This window comes from Bos indicus, chromosome 16, assembly GCF_029378745.1.
Source record: "Bos indicus isolate NIAB-ARS_2022 breed Sahiwal x Tharparkar chromosome 16, NIAB-ARS_B.indTharparkar_mat_pri_1.0, whole genome shotgun sequence".
NCBI lineage: Eukaryota > Metazoa > Chordata > Mammalia > Artiodactyla > Bovidae > Bos > Bos indicus.
The window spans coordinates 24,385,297-24,403,523 of NC_091775.1; the positions used below are offsets into that span (position 1 = coordinate 24,385,297).

At 39.2% G+C, this 18,227-nt stretch overlaps 1 protein-coding gene across 2 annotated transcripts in view; it reads right to left on the reverse strand.

The window, feature by feature from the left end:
• The window catches only part of EPRS1 (glutamyl-prolyl-tRNA synthetase 1), a 64,653-nt gene that overhangs the window by 21,770 nt on the left and 24,656 nt on the right, over window positions 1–18,227 (reverse strand). For both annotated transcript variants that reach the window (XM_070767961.1, XM_070767960.1), the window contains 7 exons: window positions 17,131–17,241; window positions 13,730–13,866; window positions 12,527–12,734; window positions 11,955–12,067; window positions 10,500–10,617; window positions 8,852–9,208; window positions 535–768 (listed from right to left, as the gene is read on the reverse strand). In XM_070767961.1, coding sequence (XP_070624062.1) covers window positions 535–768; window positions 8,852–9,208; window positions 10,500–10,617; window positions 11,955–12,067; window positions 12,527–12,734; window positions 13,730–13,866; window positions 17,131–17,241 — 1,278 coding nt within the window. The remainder of the gene's footprint in view (window positions 1–534; window positions 769–8,851; window positions 9,209–10,499; window positions 10,618–11,954; window positions 12,068–12,526; window positions 12,735–13,729; window positions 13,867–17,130; window positions 17,242–18,227) is intronic.

An 18,227-nucleotide genomic window follows, 5' to 3' on the forward strand; every position in this document is an offset into this window, starting at 1 on the left:
GCTGAGTGCCAAAGAATGCTTTTGAATTATGGTGTTGGAGAAGACTCTTGCTAGTCCCTTGGACTAAAATTCCATTCCTTTGGCCACCTGATGCAAAGAACCAACTCACTGGAAAAGATCCTGATGCTGGGAAAGATTGAAGGTGGGAAAAGAAGGGGACAACAGAGGATGAGACGGTTGGATGGCTTCACCGATGCAATGGACAGAGTTTGAGTAGGCTCTGAGAGTTAGTGATGGACAGGGACGCCTGCCATGCTGCAGTCAGTGGGGTCGCAAAGAGTCAGACACAACTGAGTGACTGAACCAAACTGAAGTGTTTTGTCAGAGAACAGCAGAGTTCCATGAGCATGTCCAGTCAACCCTAGTTGGTGGGAAAAGGATCAACAAACGATTCCCTAAAAGGCAAGATAAAAGAGTTGAGAACTGACATTAAGAGTAGAGGTTAACCAGGTTTTTTGGGCAGAAAGCGTTCCAAAGAAAGTAGCCTGTAGTGTACAAAACAAAAACACACAAACGTAATAATACCACACCAACCTTAGAAGCTTTTTCAGCTTTAAGTTTTCGAACTACTTCTCCTTGAGAAGCTACTTTGTCAAAAAGTAGTTTGGCTTCTGGTGTTTCTGGACCACTGGGCTCAGAGCTTCTGGGTGGACTTGAATCTGAACTTTGAGATGATGGGGGCTGACCAGGAACATACTCCTTCCCAGTTTTTTCTTTATACTGAGCTTTTAGGGACAGTAAGCATTCTACAGCTTCATTTACTTTAGCCTATGAGAAAAGGGGCAAAAAAGACAAATATTTAACGCTTTCTGAAATTTCTGAAAATTTCAATTAATGTTAAAAATCATTAATTACTGCCAAAATATCCCTGTAAATAATCATCATGAAGAAATGCAAGCACAAAGGAGTCAAATAATCAGCCTAAAGTAACACATCAAAGCTAAAGAAAAGTTAAAAATATAAGTATCATAAACCTATATACAAATCATAAAAATAAGCATAAATGTACATACACATATACTACTGTAACGTTTAACTTCATATATGTAAACAGACAAAGTAGAGAACATCCAAGCAAACTGTCAGCTTCCAAGTCCTGGGACTGTAAATAGTGGAGTCAGAATTTACAAAATCAGAATTTGCCTGTACAAATTCTTATTTTCTTCAGCCCATTAAACAGACACAAAATATACCACTAGAAAAAACCCACACTATGAGCTCACCTAAAGAATAACTACATCACTCTTAAAAATTTACAATGAAATGAGAGTGTATGTTGAGGTTTTAGATATTCACTTCATATACATATCAACCTCTGATACTTCAACTTAATTATGATGAAGAAGAATGAAACACTCAACCAAAATGAAGATTCTTGTGACTTCAGCAGAGGACATCAATGCAAGCCAAGCTGGACACTGCACCTGAATAGAGACACCATCTAACCACAGACTGTACTACATACTTATACTGTATACTCTACCACTGGAAAGCCGAAGAATCAAAACAGAAAAAGTGCCTCCCAATTAGCTTATGCAAGTTTTACTGCTAAATTCTAACAATGCTCCAAATAGCTAAGAAGAACCCAAGAGAAACAGAAAGAATGCTAAGATGGGGTCAAAGAGACACAGGAAGAACCCATATATCTTCAAAGAATTTGCATCAGCAAAATATCAAATGACATTTCCTTGTCCAGCTATTTATGATACAATTTTCCTGCCTGTTAGAGTGCCGCAGCAGGTATCACAGAAGAGGGTAAAAGGAGAAACTGCAAAGAGCTGGTTGTCTGATTTGTATTTCTGACCTGTCTCTTGTTTATACCGTCTTTAGAACTGAAAGTGTTTTCAAAGCAAAATCTATCTGTCTAAGAAAAAAGACAGAGAGTTAATCAGACATATCAGAATTGAGAAAAAAAGAATCTTTCATCAGCTAAATGAAAGAACATAGAGAAAAAGTTAAGGGACTTCCCTGCAACTATTTCTACAAAAAGACGCCTATCTGAAAGAAGTTCATTTTACACTATAAGCAGGTGTTGATGACAGTTTGAAGTCAGATGGCACACATTTCACAAAGGAAAAAACCCTTGTGTGGCAAAGGAGAAAATTAGTATGGGCAAACCACTTCATTACTGAATGAAATATTCTAAAAGACCAAATTATATATACCTCTCCAATTAGGAAAGGGAATATTCTAGATATCTAAATAATCTACTCAGATTATTTTTCAAAACTGGGAGAAATCATACTACTTGCTATGCAGTCTTTTCTGATGATTTAGAAGGTAACCAAAGATTCTTGACAGAAAGAGAGTGAGAAGCATAAAACAAGTCACCATCATTTTATGGCCTATTTACTCTGTACCAGATAACGATGCTAAGCGCTTTTAATGGACCATCTTAGTTAATATTCTAAACAATCCTCATCCATTTAAAAAAAAAGTAAAAGTTTGGAAAGATTAGGGACCATACCCAAAGTTACACAGTAAGTGGTAGAGTGAGAATTTTAATCTAGGGTTTACTCTAGACACAGGGATCCCCAAACTCCAGAATCTAACGCCTGATAATTTGAGGTGGAACTGATGTAATAATAATAAAGTGCACAATAAACGTAATGTGCTGGAATCATCTTGAAACCATCCCCCCACCCCCCAGTCCATGGAAAAACTGTCTTCCATGAACAGTTCCTGGTGCTAAAAAGGTTGGGGACTGCTGTTCTAGAGTCTTGATCTTAAGCACTATAGTATGCCATCACAGTACAGAAAATATGAGACAGTGATCTAAATTTAAAAGGTAATTTTAATCCTGCTAAAAAGCAAGAGAGTTCCCGAAAAACATCTATTTCTGCTTTATTGACTAGGCCAAAGCCTTTGACTGTGTGGATCACAATAAACTGTGGAAAATTCTTCAAGAGATGGGAATACCAAACCACCTGACCTGCCTCTTGAGAAACCTATATGCAGGTCAGGAAGCAACAGTTAGAACTGGACATGGAACAACAGACTGGTTCCAAATAGGAAAAGGAGTACATCAAAGCTGTATACTGTCACCCTACTTATTTAACTTATATGCAGAGTACATCATGAGAAACACTGGGCTGGAAAAAACACAAGCTGGAATCAAGATTGCCAGGAGAAATATCAATAACCTCAGATATGCAGATGACACCACCCTTATCTCAGAAAAGTGAAGAGGAACTAAAGAGCATCTTGATGACAGTGAAAGAGGAGAGTGGAAAAGTTGGCTTAAAGCTCAACATTCAGAAAACTAAGATCATGGCATCTGGTCCCATCACTTCATGGTAAATAGATGGGGAAACAGTGGAAACAGTGAGAGACTATATTTTGGGGGGCTGCAAAATCACTGCAGATGGTGACTGCAGCCATGAAATTAAAAGACACTTACTCCTTGGAAGGAAAGTTATGACCAACCTAGACAGCATATTAAAAAGCAGAGACATTACTTTGCCAACAAAGGTCCATCTAATCAAGGCTTTGTTTTTCCAGTGGTCATGTATGGATGTGAGAGTTGGACTATAAAGAAAGCTGGGCACCAAAGAATTGATGCTTTTGAACTGTGGTGTTGGAGAAGACTCTTGAGAGTCCCTTGGACTGCAAGGAGATCCAACCAGTCCATCCTAAAGGAGATCAGCCCTGGGTGTTCATTGGAAGGACTGATGCTGAAGCTGAAACTCGAGTACTTTGGCCACCTGATGCCAAGAGTTGACTCATGAAAAGACCCTGATGCTGGGAAAGATTGAGAGCAGGAGGAGAAGGGGACGACAGAGGATGAGATGGTTGGATGGCATCATCGACTCAATGGACATGAGTTTGGGTGGACTCCAGGAGTTGGTGATGGACAGAGAGGCCTGGCGTGTGCTGCAGTTCATAGGGTCACAAAGAGTCGGACACGACTGAGCAAATGAATTGAACTGAACTGAATCCTGCTAATGCATCACAAAAAACTGCTTTTTTAAAAGAGATCTGTGATTGTTACTTGAATATGTCTCACAGAATGAGAAAAAAATAATTTTTTAATATTTTAATTTTCTGCATTAAAAGACATTTACAAAGCAGAATTGGATGATACTACTCAGTACATGACTATACAACAGCATAATGTAATAAGCACTTGTTAACAGATCTTAAGTCTTTAATGGACAAAGACTGTTCTAAACTTACTTAATGTGCCAACAGACAAAAAAAGTTTTCAATAAATAGTTGCTGAGGCAAATAAATAAGAAAGAAAACAGCCTACCGAAAAACCTTCAGTAAAGGTTTAAGATGGGAATTTGAGGAAGTAAAAACAACCCTGAGAGTAGGGTATTAAAATATAACTGAAAATGGACAAAGTGGATGAGAACACAGCTGGTTGGAACACATGAGAAGTACACAAACTATTTTTGCAGCAACCACTTGATGGAAACATTTCCCCATGGGAAAAGTGGGGAACTTTAATAAAAAGTTAACCAATTTTAAAACAGTAAGAACAGCAACAACAAAAATTAGCAAGAATAGAACCTTTCAAAATGGCCTTAGCACCTCAATGATCAGTGGGAAAAAAGGTTTTAAAAATACTTTTTAAATACAAGGTACTGTGAATCAAAATGCTACAACTCCAGAAGTAAAAAGTGACCATCACCCACACCACATGCTGCTGCTGCTGCTGCTAAGTCGCTTCAGTCGTGTCCGACTCTGTGCGACCCCAGAGACGGCAGCCCACCAAGGCTCTGCCGTCCCTGGGATTCTCCAGGCAAGAACACTGGAGTGGGTTGCCATTTACTTCTCCAATGCATGAAAGTGAAAAGTGAAAGTGACGTCGCTCAGTCGTGTCTGACTCTTAGCGACCCCATGGACTGCAGCCTACCAGGTTCCTCCGTCCATGGGATTTTCCAGGCCAGAGTACTGGAGTGGGGTGCCATTGCCTTCTCCGATCACCCGCATCACATAGGCGAGGTTTAACAAGACCAGACAATTGTGAATTATTTTTAAGAATTTTTTTATGTGGACCATTTTTTAGGTCTTTACTGAATCTGTTACAATTTGCTTGTTCTTTATGCTCTGTTTTTTGACCCTGAGCATGTGAAATCTTAGCTTTCTGACCAGGGATCAAACCCACACAGCCTGCACTAGCAGGTGAAGCCTTCTAACCACTGGACTGCCACAGAAGTCCTGTGAATTATTATTTATATTTAATGCAGTAGTCATCTGATTTTGCTGCCATTTATTACTCCAATTTTACAAATCCTCAACTATAAATGTTCTGAAAATTCTTCTAAGGGATAGGTCAGAGAACTTTTGCAATAAAGGGCATGGGCCAGACAATAAATATTTTAGGCTTTGCAAGTCTGCTGCAACTATTCAACTCTGGAATTACAGCACAAAAACAGCCATAGACAAAATATGTAAACTAGTAAGTGTGGTTGTGTTCCAATGACATTTCGCTCACAAAACACAGGTGTAGGTCAGCTTGGCAAGCCCTGTCCTCCAGTGTCACAAGTATTCCATAAAAACTTTGATTTACCAGTTCCTGACTCCCATTTCAAAAACTATTGGGTTGGCCAGAAGATTTGTTCAAATTGTTCCATGAGGTATTATTTCATGTTCAAAACGTTTCACTCAGATTTCAGACCAGAGAAATCTGTTCAAAATCAAAACTTTTTTGGACCTGCGGCTTTAAAACTTTTAAAAGTTAATACGTAAAATCTGAAAAGTTAAGGTCACTATGAAAGTAACTCAGCAGTCAGAGCTATGAAATCTTGGGTGTATTCTGAATTTCACCTCACACGCTATCTGCCCGATCCACCACTTTAACACAGAAGCCTACTGGGCAGGAGGAAGAGCAAAGAGGAGCAGAAGGTGGACTGGAAGGGGAGCTGAGGGTGAACGTGAAGGTTTTTATTCTTTGCCCGCATTATGCTAATATTCTGCCTTCATGCCTAAAGGTTCTTACACAGAATCACCAATCTGATCGTGAAGCAGAAAAGGGGGTGGGAGAAACAGAGAAAGAAACTCTCGTGGAAACCTGTAACTATAAAACCTCAGCTGCAGCCAACCACTTTCCTTACTTGAGTGGTAACATGACATGGTTAAAAAACTACTTCTGTGGGAAATGGATGCTTAAGAGGCTTAGACAAATCACGAATGTAAAACCAGCATAGGCTTGCTTAATGAATAGTAACAAACTAGTGAAACCATGACTCCCACCCTCCACTGGTGCTTAGAATGCCTCTAACTGCTGAAACTCCAATACTTTGGCCACCTCATGTGAAGAGTTGACTCACTGGAAAAGACCCTGATGCTGAGAGGGATTGGGGACAGGAGGAGAAGGGGACGACAGAGGATGAGATGGCTGGATGGCATCACCAACCTCGATGGACATGAGTTTGGGTGAACTCTGGGAGTTGGTAATGGACAGGGAGGCCTGGCGTGCTGTGATTCATGGGGTCGCAAAGAGTCGGACACGACTGAGCGACTGAACTGAACTGGAAGTAACTTGGAATCTAGGCTTCGCAAACTTCACAAAGTTACTTTTATGTTCACTGCAGGAAGCAGTTTCTCATTGGCTACTAAAACCAACAAATTAAAAAAAAGGAGTATTATTTGAATATTATTGGACAAGGTTGTTGTGAGGATTAAATGCAAAAATAGCATCAGTGCAGAGTGCGCCTTGCCAGATGGAGTCTCTACAATATTTCCATTCCTAGTAATTGAATTGGTTCTCTAGGAAAAAGAGCAATTTACTACTTTCAGCATTTAGAGAAAAAAATATATACAAGTAACATTTTGAAACAGGGTACACTGTAGGCATTCAATATGCAAACTACAGTGAAGTAAGATGCAGTACCACACTTACCATTATCAAAATATATGTAGTCAAAGTACCTCCCCAATTTCCAAAGAAATTAGGTGCTTTTTTGACCCACAGGTTGGCTTTTCATAACAGTGCTGTTCAATGGATATAGTCCATTAACCCAACAAGATGGGAGACATAGTTGGTTCTACTCTAAGTATTCAGTTGGCCAAAAAGTTCATTCGGATGGTATGGACCACCTCGAATGAACTTTTTGGCCAACCCAATATACTTGCTGCTGTTGTTACTACCCCACATACAAGCAACTAACTAAAAATCAGCCCAGGATATCAATGTATTCTACTAAGAATGAAGGAGTTTAAAGATCAAAGTCCTTCCCCTCAAATTACATCTAGAAAGGGGACCATGCTTAGTAAATGAGATATACAAAGAGTACAAAATGCTCCTAACCTCACCACAAGACAGGAAATAGAAAGGATTTATATCCCCAACAATACATCAGCCTTCACTCCTTGAAGCAAAGCTGTTTTAGAGCATCACAGCTCTGCAGAGCTTCAACAGGCTAATTAAAAACTTTCTCATACTTCACAGTGAGAGAGACAGGAAAATATCAACAATAACTGTTGGAGCAAAGCCCCAAGATCTCCCCAAAGCATTTTCTCTCCTCACCAGAAGGCAAAGGTCCACAGACAAGACTCTTAGGGTACAAGGTCTCCAGTCAGAGGCAGAAAAACTCGTTAATGAGGTGAGGAATTTACAACCGCAAATCACTCATTCTCCAACCCAAGCCCAGGACGCTGATGAGACAACAGATCCCCAGGAGCATTTTAGAACAAATCTCCAGTTACGTAAGTCAGGCCCAGTGGTTCATCACATCTCTCCATGTTCATGCCACAACCCAGATTCTACAATTTTTGGTAGCTTATCCAGTTACAGTACTATTAACTTGATATTTTATATCTCGTTACTTTCTGAGTATAGAAACTACATATGCTGATTATTAAACATGATTTTTCTATCACAGATGCCATTCCTTTTGTCTCTTATTTTGAGCAAGCAATCCTGTTCCAAAATCAGTGCTACCACCCACTTGGCTAAATGTTTTGCCTAAAGATATTATTGAAATGAAATGAAATGTATTGCTGTTGTTTAGTCACTCAGTGGTGTCCAATTCTTTTCCAAGTCCTGACTGTAGCCTGCCAGGCTCCTTTGTCCATGGGGTTTCCCAGGCAAGAATACTGGAATGGGTTGCAATTTTCTTCTCCAGGGGATCTTCCTGACCCAGGGATCGAATTCATGTCTCCTGCATTAGCAGGTGGATTCTTGACTACTAAGCCACCAGGGAAGCCCAGTGAAATGTATACTTCAGTCAAAATGTGGTATCACTTGAGGACTCCCCTAAAAAAAATCTGAAATAGTCCCCAACAGACAACTCTTTATTCCCTGCATGCACCCTGAACTTTTGCTTGTGCTATCTTCTATATCCAGTCCCAGGACAGCAGCATCAACATCACCTGGACAACTTTTTACAAATGCATAACCTCTGCACACTCTGGACTTACTGGAGCTGACACTCAAGAGGTGGAGCCCAGCAACCTGTGTTTGAGCAAGCTCTCCAATAATTCTGATGCACAATAAAGCTTGAGAACCACAGACCTAGATTTAAGAGTACCTCCTCTGAAAGTCATTCATCTTAAAGGGCTTCTTCTACTTCAGGACTGGTTTCAATATTCTTTCTGTTTCTTCCTTCCCTGCCACTTACAGCCACAGACACTTCTGAGAGCAATTTACATATACCACCCAGGATTACAGTCTGTGTAAGATTCTTCTTCAGCCCCGCTCCCCCTCTAGACGGTCAGCTGTGTCTCATCAATATTTCCAGAGCCTGGCACAAGCATGCATCAGTCAACGTTGACTGTTACATCAAAGTACTGAATCAGACAGTATATAGACAATACATCTTATGAGAAAATGGGACTGGCCAGATTGCTGGACCTCATAAGGTTACCAACAATGTGTCTAAACTCCTTCCAGGATACTGACCTTAGGGGCTTTCTCGGCTTTCAGTTTACGAACCACTTCTCCTTGTGCAGCAACTTCATCATACAGAGATTTACTTTCCACAATATTTGATGATGATTTAGAAGAAATATTCTGTCCTACTGCAGCAGGAGGATTTCCAGGCTTATATTCCTGGCCAGTTTTCTCCTTATATTCAGCCTTCAAAGCCAAAAGCTGTTTTACAGCTGCATCTATATCTTCCTTTGTGGCTTTCTTGGCTTTTAATTCACGAACCACGTCCCCTTGGGCAGCGACTCTGTTGTAAAGGACCAAGGAATCCTCAGACGTGGCACAAGTACTCAAAGAAGGAGCCGATCTTGTCTTGAGAGGTGTAGATGCCTACAGATGCAGAAAACCAAAAATAAAATTATTAATTTGTATTAAATATCTTTACACAAAATTTTATAAAACTATTTTATAATATTTTAAGCTAAACACAAAATTTTAAAATGCTAATCTCTTTAAACTGTTTAGGGAATTCCCTGGTGGTCTAATGGTTAGGACTCTGTGCTTCCACTACAGGGGACCTGAATGCAATCTCTGATCACAGTACTTAGATCCTGCAAGCAACATGATGCGGTCAAAAAACTTTTTTTCTTAAAGTTCAAATGAACAATCTCATTCCTTAAAAAAACAAACAAAAAAAATTATCCTAATAAAAAATAACAGGAATAAACAAAGGTAGAGGTACACAGATATTCACGAAGTGTTTTTTATCATAGTAAAAACCTGAACCTAAATCTTTACCATTAGGAGACTAAAGAAATGAGAAAGTGAAAGTGAAAGTCACTCAGTCACGTCTGACTCTTTGCGACCCCGTGGACTACACAGTCCATGAATTCTCCAGGCCAGAATACTGGAGTGGGTAGCCACTCCCTTCTCCAGGGGATCTTCCCAACCCAGGGATCAAACCCAAGTCTCTCGCATTGTAGGCGGATTCTTTACCAGCTGAGCCACAAGGGAAGCCTGAGAATACTGGAGTGGGTAGCCCATCCCTTCTCCAGCAGATCTTCCCAACCCAGGAATCAAACCAGGGTCTCCTGCATTGCAGGCGGATTCTTTACCAACTGAGGTATCAGGGAAGCCCAAGAAATTATAACTCACCTACCAAATCTGAGAATAAACCACTGCTAGTACCAACATCGGAGAAGGCAATGGCACCCCACTCCAGTACTCTTGCCTGGAAAATCCCATGGACGGAAAGGCCTGGTGGGCTGCAGTCCATGGGGTCACTAAGAGTCGGACATGACTGAGCGACGTCACTTTCACTTTTCACTTTCATGCATTGGAGAAGGAAATGGCAACCCACTCCAGTGTTCTTGCCTGGAGAATCCCAGGGACAGGGGAGCCTGGTGGGCTGCCGTCTATGGGGTCGCACAGAGTCGGACACGACTGAAGCGACTTAGCAGTAGCAGCAGCAGTACCAACATACTAGCAGTGCAACCCTGAATTAGTTATTAACACTTAAGGCTTTTACTTTTTTAAAAGGTTAACATTTATAATTTGCATACTTTTCTATATTTATATTATATATATATTAACGACTTTATTTAAAAGCAAAGAAAAAGAAATAAAGTCTAAATCCTAGGATCACTGATTAGACACATATCCATAGAAGTCAATTACTTGCCTCATTCTTTGTTGTTTCCACTTTGGTCTTTTCCTTTGACCCAGATGTTGGCATTTCCTTCGTATGTCCATCAGGAATGTATATCAGAATGCATGGGGCCTCTATGCAGCTATATGGACTAAAAAGAAAATGAAGGAACAAAAAAGTTTATCTGAACAGCAAGTGAATTCCTGGATTAATTCAATGGCACTGTTAATGCTTTTCAAAGTATAAGTCCCTTCTCTTATTCACATCCGAGTTTCTTCAGAGTAGTTTAAAAACAAACATATAAATAAAAATTGACAGTGCTAATCATAAACTTTCAATTTATGAACTTTCATGGATATAAACCTGCTAAATAAGTCCAGGACAAAGGTATATCTACACTGGCCACCAGAAATGGCATTAGTGGATATTCACGTCTCACTCTTGATTTAAAGGAAATGCATACACATACCACAACTAATCTGCTTATAAGCAGAAGAATTTCTATAAAACATTTATTTTATTAGAATTTCTCAATTCTAAAGGGTACAGTAATTAGCAGAATCCACCACCCCTAAGACTATCCACATGCAAAAAAAAAAAAATTTCAAATTTTATAGTAAAGGCCACAGAGTAAAAATAAGAGAATTTGGTAACAATAGAATCCTATATATCTCTTCAGTATATTTTAATTGGCCTTGCTGCTGCTGCTAAGTCGCTTCAGTCATGTCTGACTCTGTGTGACCCCATAGACAGCAGCCCGCCAGGCTCCTCTGTCCCTGGGATTCTCCAGGCAAGAACACTGGAGTGGGTTGCCATTTCCTTCTCCAATGCATGAAAGTGAAAAGTGAATGTGAAGTCGCTCAGTTGTGTCTGACTCTTAGTGACGCCATGGACTGTAGCCTACTAGGCTCCTCTGTCCATGGGATTCTCCAGGCAAGAATACTGGAGTGGGCTGCCATTAATATGGCCTTACCAAGATATAATTCACATACCAAAAAAATCCACTGTTTGAAAATATACAATTCAATGGCTACATATGTGCAACCATCACTACTATCTAATTTTAAAACATTTACATCACCCTAAAAAGAAACTTTGTACTCTTTATCACTTTCCAGTCTCCCATTCCTCTGGGCCCTGTTGCACTATTTATATTTTACAATATACCTAATCAAAATACACAATAAAGAAAAGGTAGTTAAGTTATAATTTAATCCAAAGATAACACTGAAAGTTTTTCTTTTTACTTGGACCACACGAAGATGTATTATAAGATGGTTTAGTTTTAGAAGTAAAAGTTGTTAATATTATGCTATTTCAATGTTAACACTTATTATAATAAAGTCTAAAAAAATACAGAGTAACAAATGAAACAGGAACAGGGAATAATGTCAGGTACATTATTTTAGTGGCACTTCATCTTCTGAAATATTATTTACTCTAAGAACTTAAAGCATTTTCATTTAAATGTCTGGTTACATTATTTACCTAACGGGTTCATAAGGTTGATCACATATGAAGAAGCCTCTTCTCTGGAGTTGTATTATGTCTCCTTTTTTCAAATCCTTAAGGCAGGGATCCCCCAGCATTAGTTCTTCATGCTGTAAAGATGATATTAGGCCAAAATACACTGTCTTAAAATTATCAGAGCACTGGGCTTTTTCCTGGTGGTACAGTGGATAAGAACCTGCCTGCCAATGCAGCAGACACAAGAGCAATTCTTGGTCCAGAAGATTACACATGCCCTGGAGAAACTAAGCCCATGTACCACAGCTACTGAGTCTAGCGCCTGGGAGCCGCAACTACTGAGGCCACGTCCCACAACTACTGAAGCCTGCGTGCCCCAGGGCCATGCTCCACAAGAGAAGCCACCGCAACGAGAAGCCCACGTACCGCGACTACAGAGCAGCCCCACTCACACGCACTGCAACTAGAGAAAAGCCCTCAGAGCAATGAAGACCAAGGACAGCCAAGAGTAAATAAATAACATTTTTTGTTTTTAATTCTAAAGAAAATATAACACAGAGGGAGATGAAATAGGGTTTCTTTTAGGAGGCTACCTTACTGTTTTTGTTGACATACTGCTTAAAGTCCTCATCTTTTCCCAGCACGGGCTTCGTGATCAAGTGCTCGTAAGTGACACAGATTGCTGGGACAGGAAGAGCATGTTCGGTCTCTGCAAGCCAAGTGATCTTAGTGGTTTTCTTGTAGTCTTTGTTCTCTAAATTCAATTTTGCATCGAGAGATACAATTTTGCCTTCTGCACTTCTAAAAATAAGATTGAAAAGTAGTTTAAGAAAATAAACCTTCACTGTCAAAAGTGCATTATTTTGTTCTCTGCCTATAGTAAATACGGAATTTTCTTTGGAAAAATTTCAATCACTTTCTGAGTTTCTGGTAGGTACCAGACACAAACTAGTTAAGAGATGAATAAAATATAACCCCTGCTATCAAGATAGTAGTATGTGCCAAACCCACATACATCTAATAAAGAACATGAACATGTTTAGGAATCTTAAAGTCACATGAAGTAAGCATTAAAAAAGCCAAAATACTGTTTTCAAAACATTTAGCAATGACTTGAAATATATGTAATGACGGGACAACTGAGATTTCAGTCTACTAAATTAATCTTAACATACTATGTCCCACTGTAATAACTGGCAAGCTAAATAAATTTAAAGTAGATTTTAGGATAAAGAATGCTATAATACAAATTCTGTCCCAAGGATCTCTCCCATCATGCAATTGTATACTGAGAATTAAATAATAAAAGGGGGGCCCTAAATAGTAGAACTATTTTTTATATCTACATGTAGTCATTTTCAGGCTTCCCTGGCGGCTCAGATGGTAAAGAATCTGCCTGCAATTCAGGAGACCTGGGTTTGATCCCTGGGTTGGTAAGACTCCCTGGAGGAGGGCATAATAACCCACTTCAGTATTCTTGCCTGGGGAATCCCCATGGACAGAGAAGCCTGGAGGGCTACAGTCTACAGAGTTGCAAAGAACTGGACACGACTGAGTGACTAAGCACGGAAGTCATTTCCAACATCACAAGCAAAAGATACCCTGATACTCTATAAATATACTGAAACATATATGGGGAAAAAAATTTAATGTGTCCAAAATTTGCAGCATCTATGCATGGGGAGATTTAATAGCCAGCATCATGAATGGGTCTGAATTAGGTAATTTTCAATAAATCAATAAACATCACAGACTTCTCTCCCATATTTATCTGAAAACAAACAAAAAGTTCTTACTTGTGTATTTTAGTAATGTTGATGTTGCCCCAGTTTATAAATGTAACCATCTCACCCTCTGACAATGTCTCTGCATCAGCCCCTTCGATGAAAACCTTAGAACTATACCACACAGGCTTCAAGCCAACATCAGGATTCTGATTGATAAAAAAAAAGAGAGAGCGTGTTGGTTGAAACATTCAACTACTGAACTCAATATGCAAATTTATATTCATTCATTTTATTTCTTCACACAAACAGAAGTCCTCTGTATCAATCTGATTCCCAGTTAAATGACCCTGGGGCAGATGCCTGCACAATAATGTAATCGAGTCAGATGAGGTGGTCTGCCCCAAGATTACTTCCAGCCTAAAACACTCATTCTTTGTTTTTAGGGCTGAAGCAGTACTTTTCTGTGTCCCTCCAACCAGAATCTGCTCAGCTAGACTCAAAATCTCACTGCTTTTGCAGCAAAGGGGAAAATAAAAGTCATTTCTCATCAGTGGCTGTACAACACTATAGGAACAGATGTCATCCTAGCAGGAAACAACAGACGTTTCACGTTTTAGAGACAAATTTTAAGGACAGCAGTATACATGTAAGAAAGATACACTTTCTGCCATTTCAGTATGTATTATATGAAGAAAAGAGACATGCAGAATAAAAAGAATGCTACATTGGTTAAATTTCAGATTCTTGTTTGAGCAAAATCAAGAAGTATAAGAAAATCCTTCGAATAAATCTTAAATAACCAGTATTTAATAACTGTTCATTGAATGAACCAATGTCCTTGAGGAAAATCAGTATGCTGCAACAACTTATGCTATGCTGGGCTCAGAACAGAATACAGACAGGCTAAATATAGAACATTTTGTGAGGAAAATGATAATGAAAATTCCACAGGTCAAACTGGGTGGTACAGTCATCAGTGCTTCCTAATCAATTACTTAACTATTACCTATTCTTTATTATTACGTATTCTTTAACTATTAACTAAGCTATCTGACTATAACTACCATTTTAACAAATAAGCACCCTTAAAAGCTTTATTATCACTGTTTCGATTTTAAAACATTAAGTTGGCTTCACATTTAAGCTAACTGTAGTGGGCGATATGACATATCAGGAACCACCATTCACCTGGTTGAACCAATCAGATAAAAAAAAAGGCAAAGGTAAAGCCAAATCAATCACACAGAGAGACACACATTCCCCAAATCTTATTAGGCGTATCACTAAACAAAGTCTTCAAAATTAAAAGAAGCTAATGTCATACAGAGAAAGGCAATCACAAAGCCACAACTCAGAACATTTATAGCTCTTCATGAAGCATATCCCCTGGAGAAGGAAATGGCAACCCACTCCAGTATGCTCGCCTGGGAAATCCCATGGACAGAGGAGCCTGGGGGCCACAGTCCACGAGATCCCAAAGAGCTGGACACAATTGAGCGACTAAACAGCAACAATGAAGTACATTCTCTTGTATGTGAGTTAGTCTCTGAGCATAGCATAGTTATAGGTAGATTAGTACACGACTGAGTTAGTCCACGGATATAAGCTTCATTATATAACAAGGATATTTATAGACAACTCACAAAACTGGAAAAAAAGTATCTATTTTTGCTTCAAGATTATCAACCTAGCAGTCATGACCATGTGAGACAACAACCATGGCTTATCTAAGACAAACTGTCTGCTACTTGTATTTAAGATTTATAGTCACAATTTAGACAAATAGGTATCATTTTCACTTCACTGATGTTTTCAAAATCAAAGCCAATGGCTGTGTGACAGACTCTGGACACAGCTCTGATTCAATACTACTAGGTCAAATGTTTTGGCTTAAAGGCAAAGGCAACAGTGAGCAACCCAGTTAATAAAAAATGTATCTCAGCTTTCACACAGAGATAAGAGCAGGGATTACGTAAAATCTCCAGGAAGAAATAAATTCTTATTATACACTAATGTGCTATTTCTACAAAATAAAAAATAGGCACCAACTGAGTGTAACAGTTCTGCATGATGTGCTATGGACAGTATTAATACTACTACTAGAATAAACTTCCTCAGTAAGAAATCCACAAAATCATTTACTTTTCACTTAGTGTCAAATTCTCAAATAGCCCATACAGTCCAACATCAAGAAAACAAAAATGCCAATTTAAAAATGGACAGAAGAAGCAAACAGATGTTGTGCCAAAGAGAAAATGCAAACGGCCAACAGGTATATGAAAAGATGCTCAATATCACTAATCATCAGGGAAATACAAATTAAAACCACAATGAGACATCACCTCACACCTTTGAGAATGGCGATCATCAAAAAAAGAACACAAACAGCAAATGTAGGCGAGTATGTGGAAAAAAGAGAACCTTTGCACACTGCTGATGGGAATGTAAATTGGTACGGCCACTGTGGAAAACAGTATGGAGGGTTCTCAAAAACTAAACATAGAACTACCATATGACTCAGCAATTCCACTCCTGGGTATATCCCAAAAAACCCAAAACACTAACTCAAAAAGATACATGAACCCCAATGTGCACAGCAGCATCACTTACAATTGCAGAGAAATGGAAGCAACCTAAATGCCCATCAACAGATACATGGTTAAGAAAATGTGGTGTGTATACACACACACACACACACACACAGGAATACTATTCAGTCATAAAAAAGAGAAGATTTTGTCATCTGCAGCAACATGGATGGACATGAGGGGCATCACCTCAGCAAAGTCAGTCAGATAAAAACAAAGTAAAGTAAAGTGATACACTGTGCGATATTACTTCTATGGGGAATCTAAAAAACAGAACAAACTAGTGAATATAACAACAACAACAACAACAAAGCAGACTCACAGACACAGACAGCAAACTAGTGGTTACCAGTGGAGAACAGGCAGGGGCAGGATGATACAGGGGTGAGGGAGTGAGAGATACAAACGAACAGGCGTAGGAGAGGCTCAGGGATGCACAACAGGGGAATACAGCCATCCTGCAGTAACTGTAAACAAAAAGTGTTAGTCACTCAGTCGTGTCCGACTCTTTGCGACCCTATGGACTGTAGCCCACCAGGCTCTTCTGTCCATGGGGATTCTCCAGGCAAGAATGCTGGAGTGGGTAGCCATTCCCTACTCCAGGGGATCATCCCAACCCAAAGATCGAACTCAGGTCTCCTGCCTTGCAGGCAGATTTTTTTACCATCTGAGACACCAAGGAAGCCCATAAACAGAAAGCAACCTTTAAAAATTATATAAAAAATCTGAAGAAAACTTAAAAATTAGTGTGAAATCCTGACAAATGATGCTGGATAGAAATTATCCCCAAGTCACGCTACTGCCACCTCAGCACACTTTCCCCATGATTATCCTGCGCCCTTTTTAACAGATAGGACATCACTGGTGAAACTGGACGGAGACCTTCGGGTGTTTGGCAACTTCCTTCATCTCCTCCTGGGCCTCGGGGATGTTCACTGGGACCACCTCTTTCTTCAGTAATGCAACGTATCGTGGAGCCACTGGGTCAATAACCTGCAACAAAGGCATCCTTGTGTTAAAACAAGTCACAAATTTTTTAAAAACTTCATCAATAAAATAAGTAATAGCACAGGACTACTAACTGGTATTCTTTGTTACTGCATTTACTAATTTTTGGTTTACCTGCTAACTGTTATCTAATGTTTAAGCAGTCAAGTAGGGAAAAAAACAATAATCATAAGCAAAGACTACCTGAAGAATTTAGAGTTCCTCTCCAAGAAAAACTACCGACAAGTGAAAAGAAACCAATAGTTAAAGCATAATATGAGAAGAAATATTTTGAAAATAATTTTTTAACTCTGGTATTTGAAAGCAAAATTATCTTGTGGGGTGATATAGCAATCCTACAGGTAAATGTGATACTCCATTTTGTATTGTTAGAGAAGACTGTTGTGAAGGAATAGAGATATTTTCTATAAGCAGTGTTAGGCAACACACCACCATCAAAAGCAAATAGCATTAGGTCACTATAATAAGGCAATTTTATAGATTAAAAGTAAACGTGGTGTTTCTCCTGGTCTGCATGCTATATATATATACACACACACACACATATATATAGGGACCACTGTGTTTCCAGTACCTAGCAAGGGCCTGGAACTTGCACGAAATGGATACGTATTCACAGGTGAAATGAATGAATGGTGGTAACCATTACATTCTAACTTCCTCTACCACCAAAACAGGAGCAGCATCCCCTTCTGGATCTGGTGTATTTTTCTCACTTCTCTATTCAATTTAAAACTATCCATGATGACCAATCACAACAGCAGTATTTAGAGAAAGCATTTGCAGGAAAAATGTAGACAGAAGCACATGACAAGTCAAATAGATAACTAAAGTAGTAACAGTCACTTTTTTCCCATTAGAAGGATGCAGGAAATAGTGGTATGGCTAATTAAACCTGGTTCTGTTTGTTTGGGTTTTTATTGGGTTTTTTGTTGTTGCTATTGTTTGGCTGGTATTGTGCTATTGTTGAT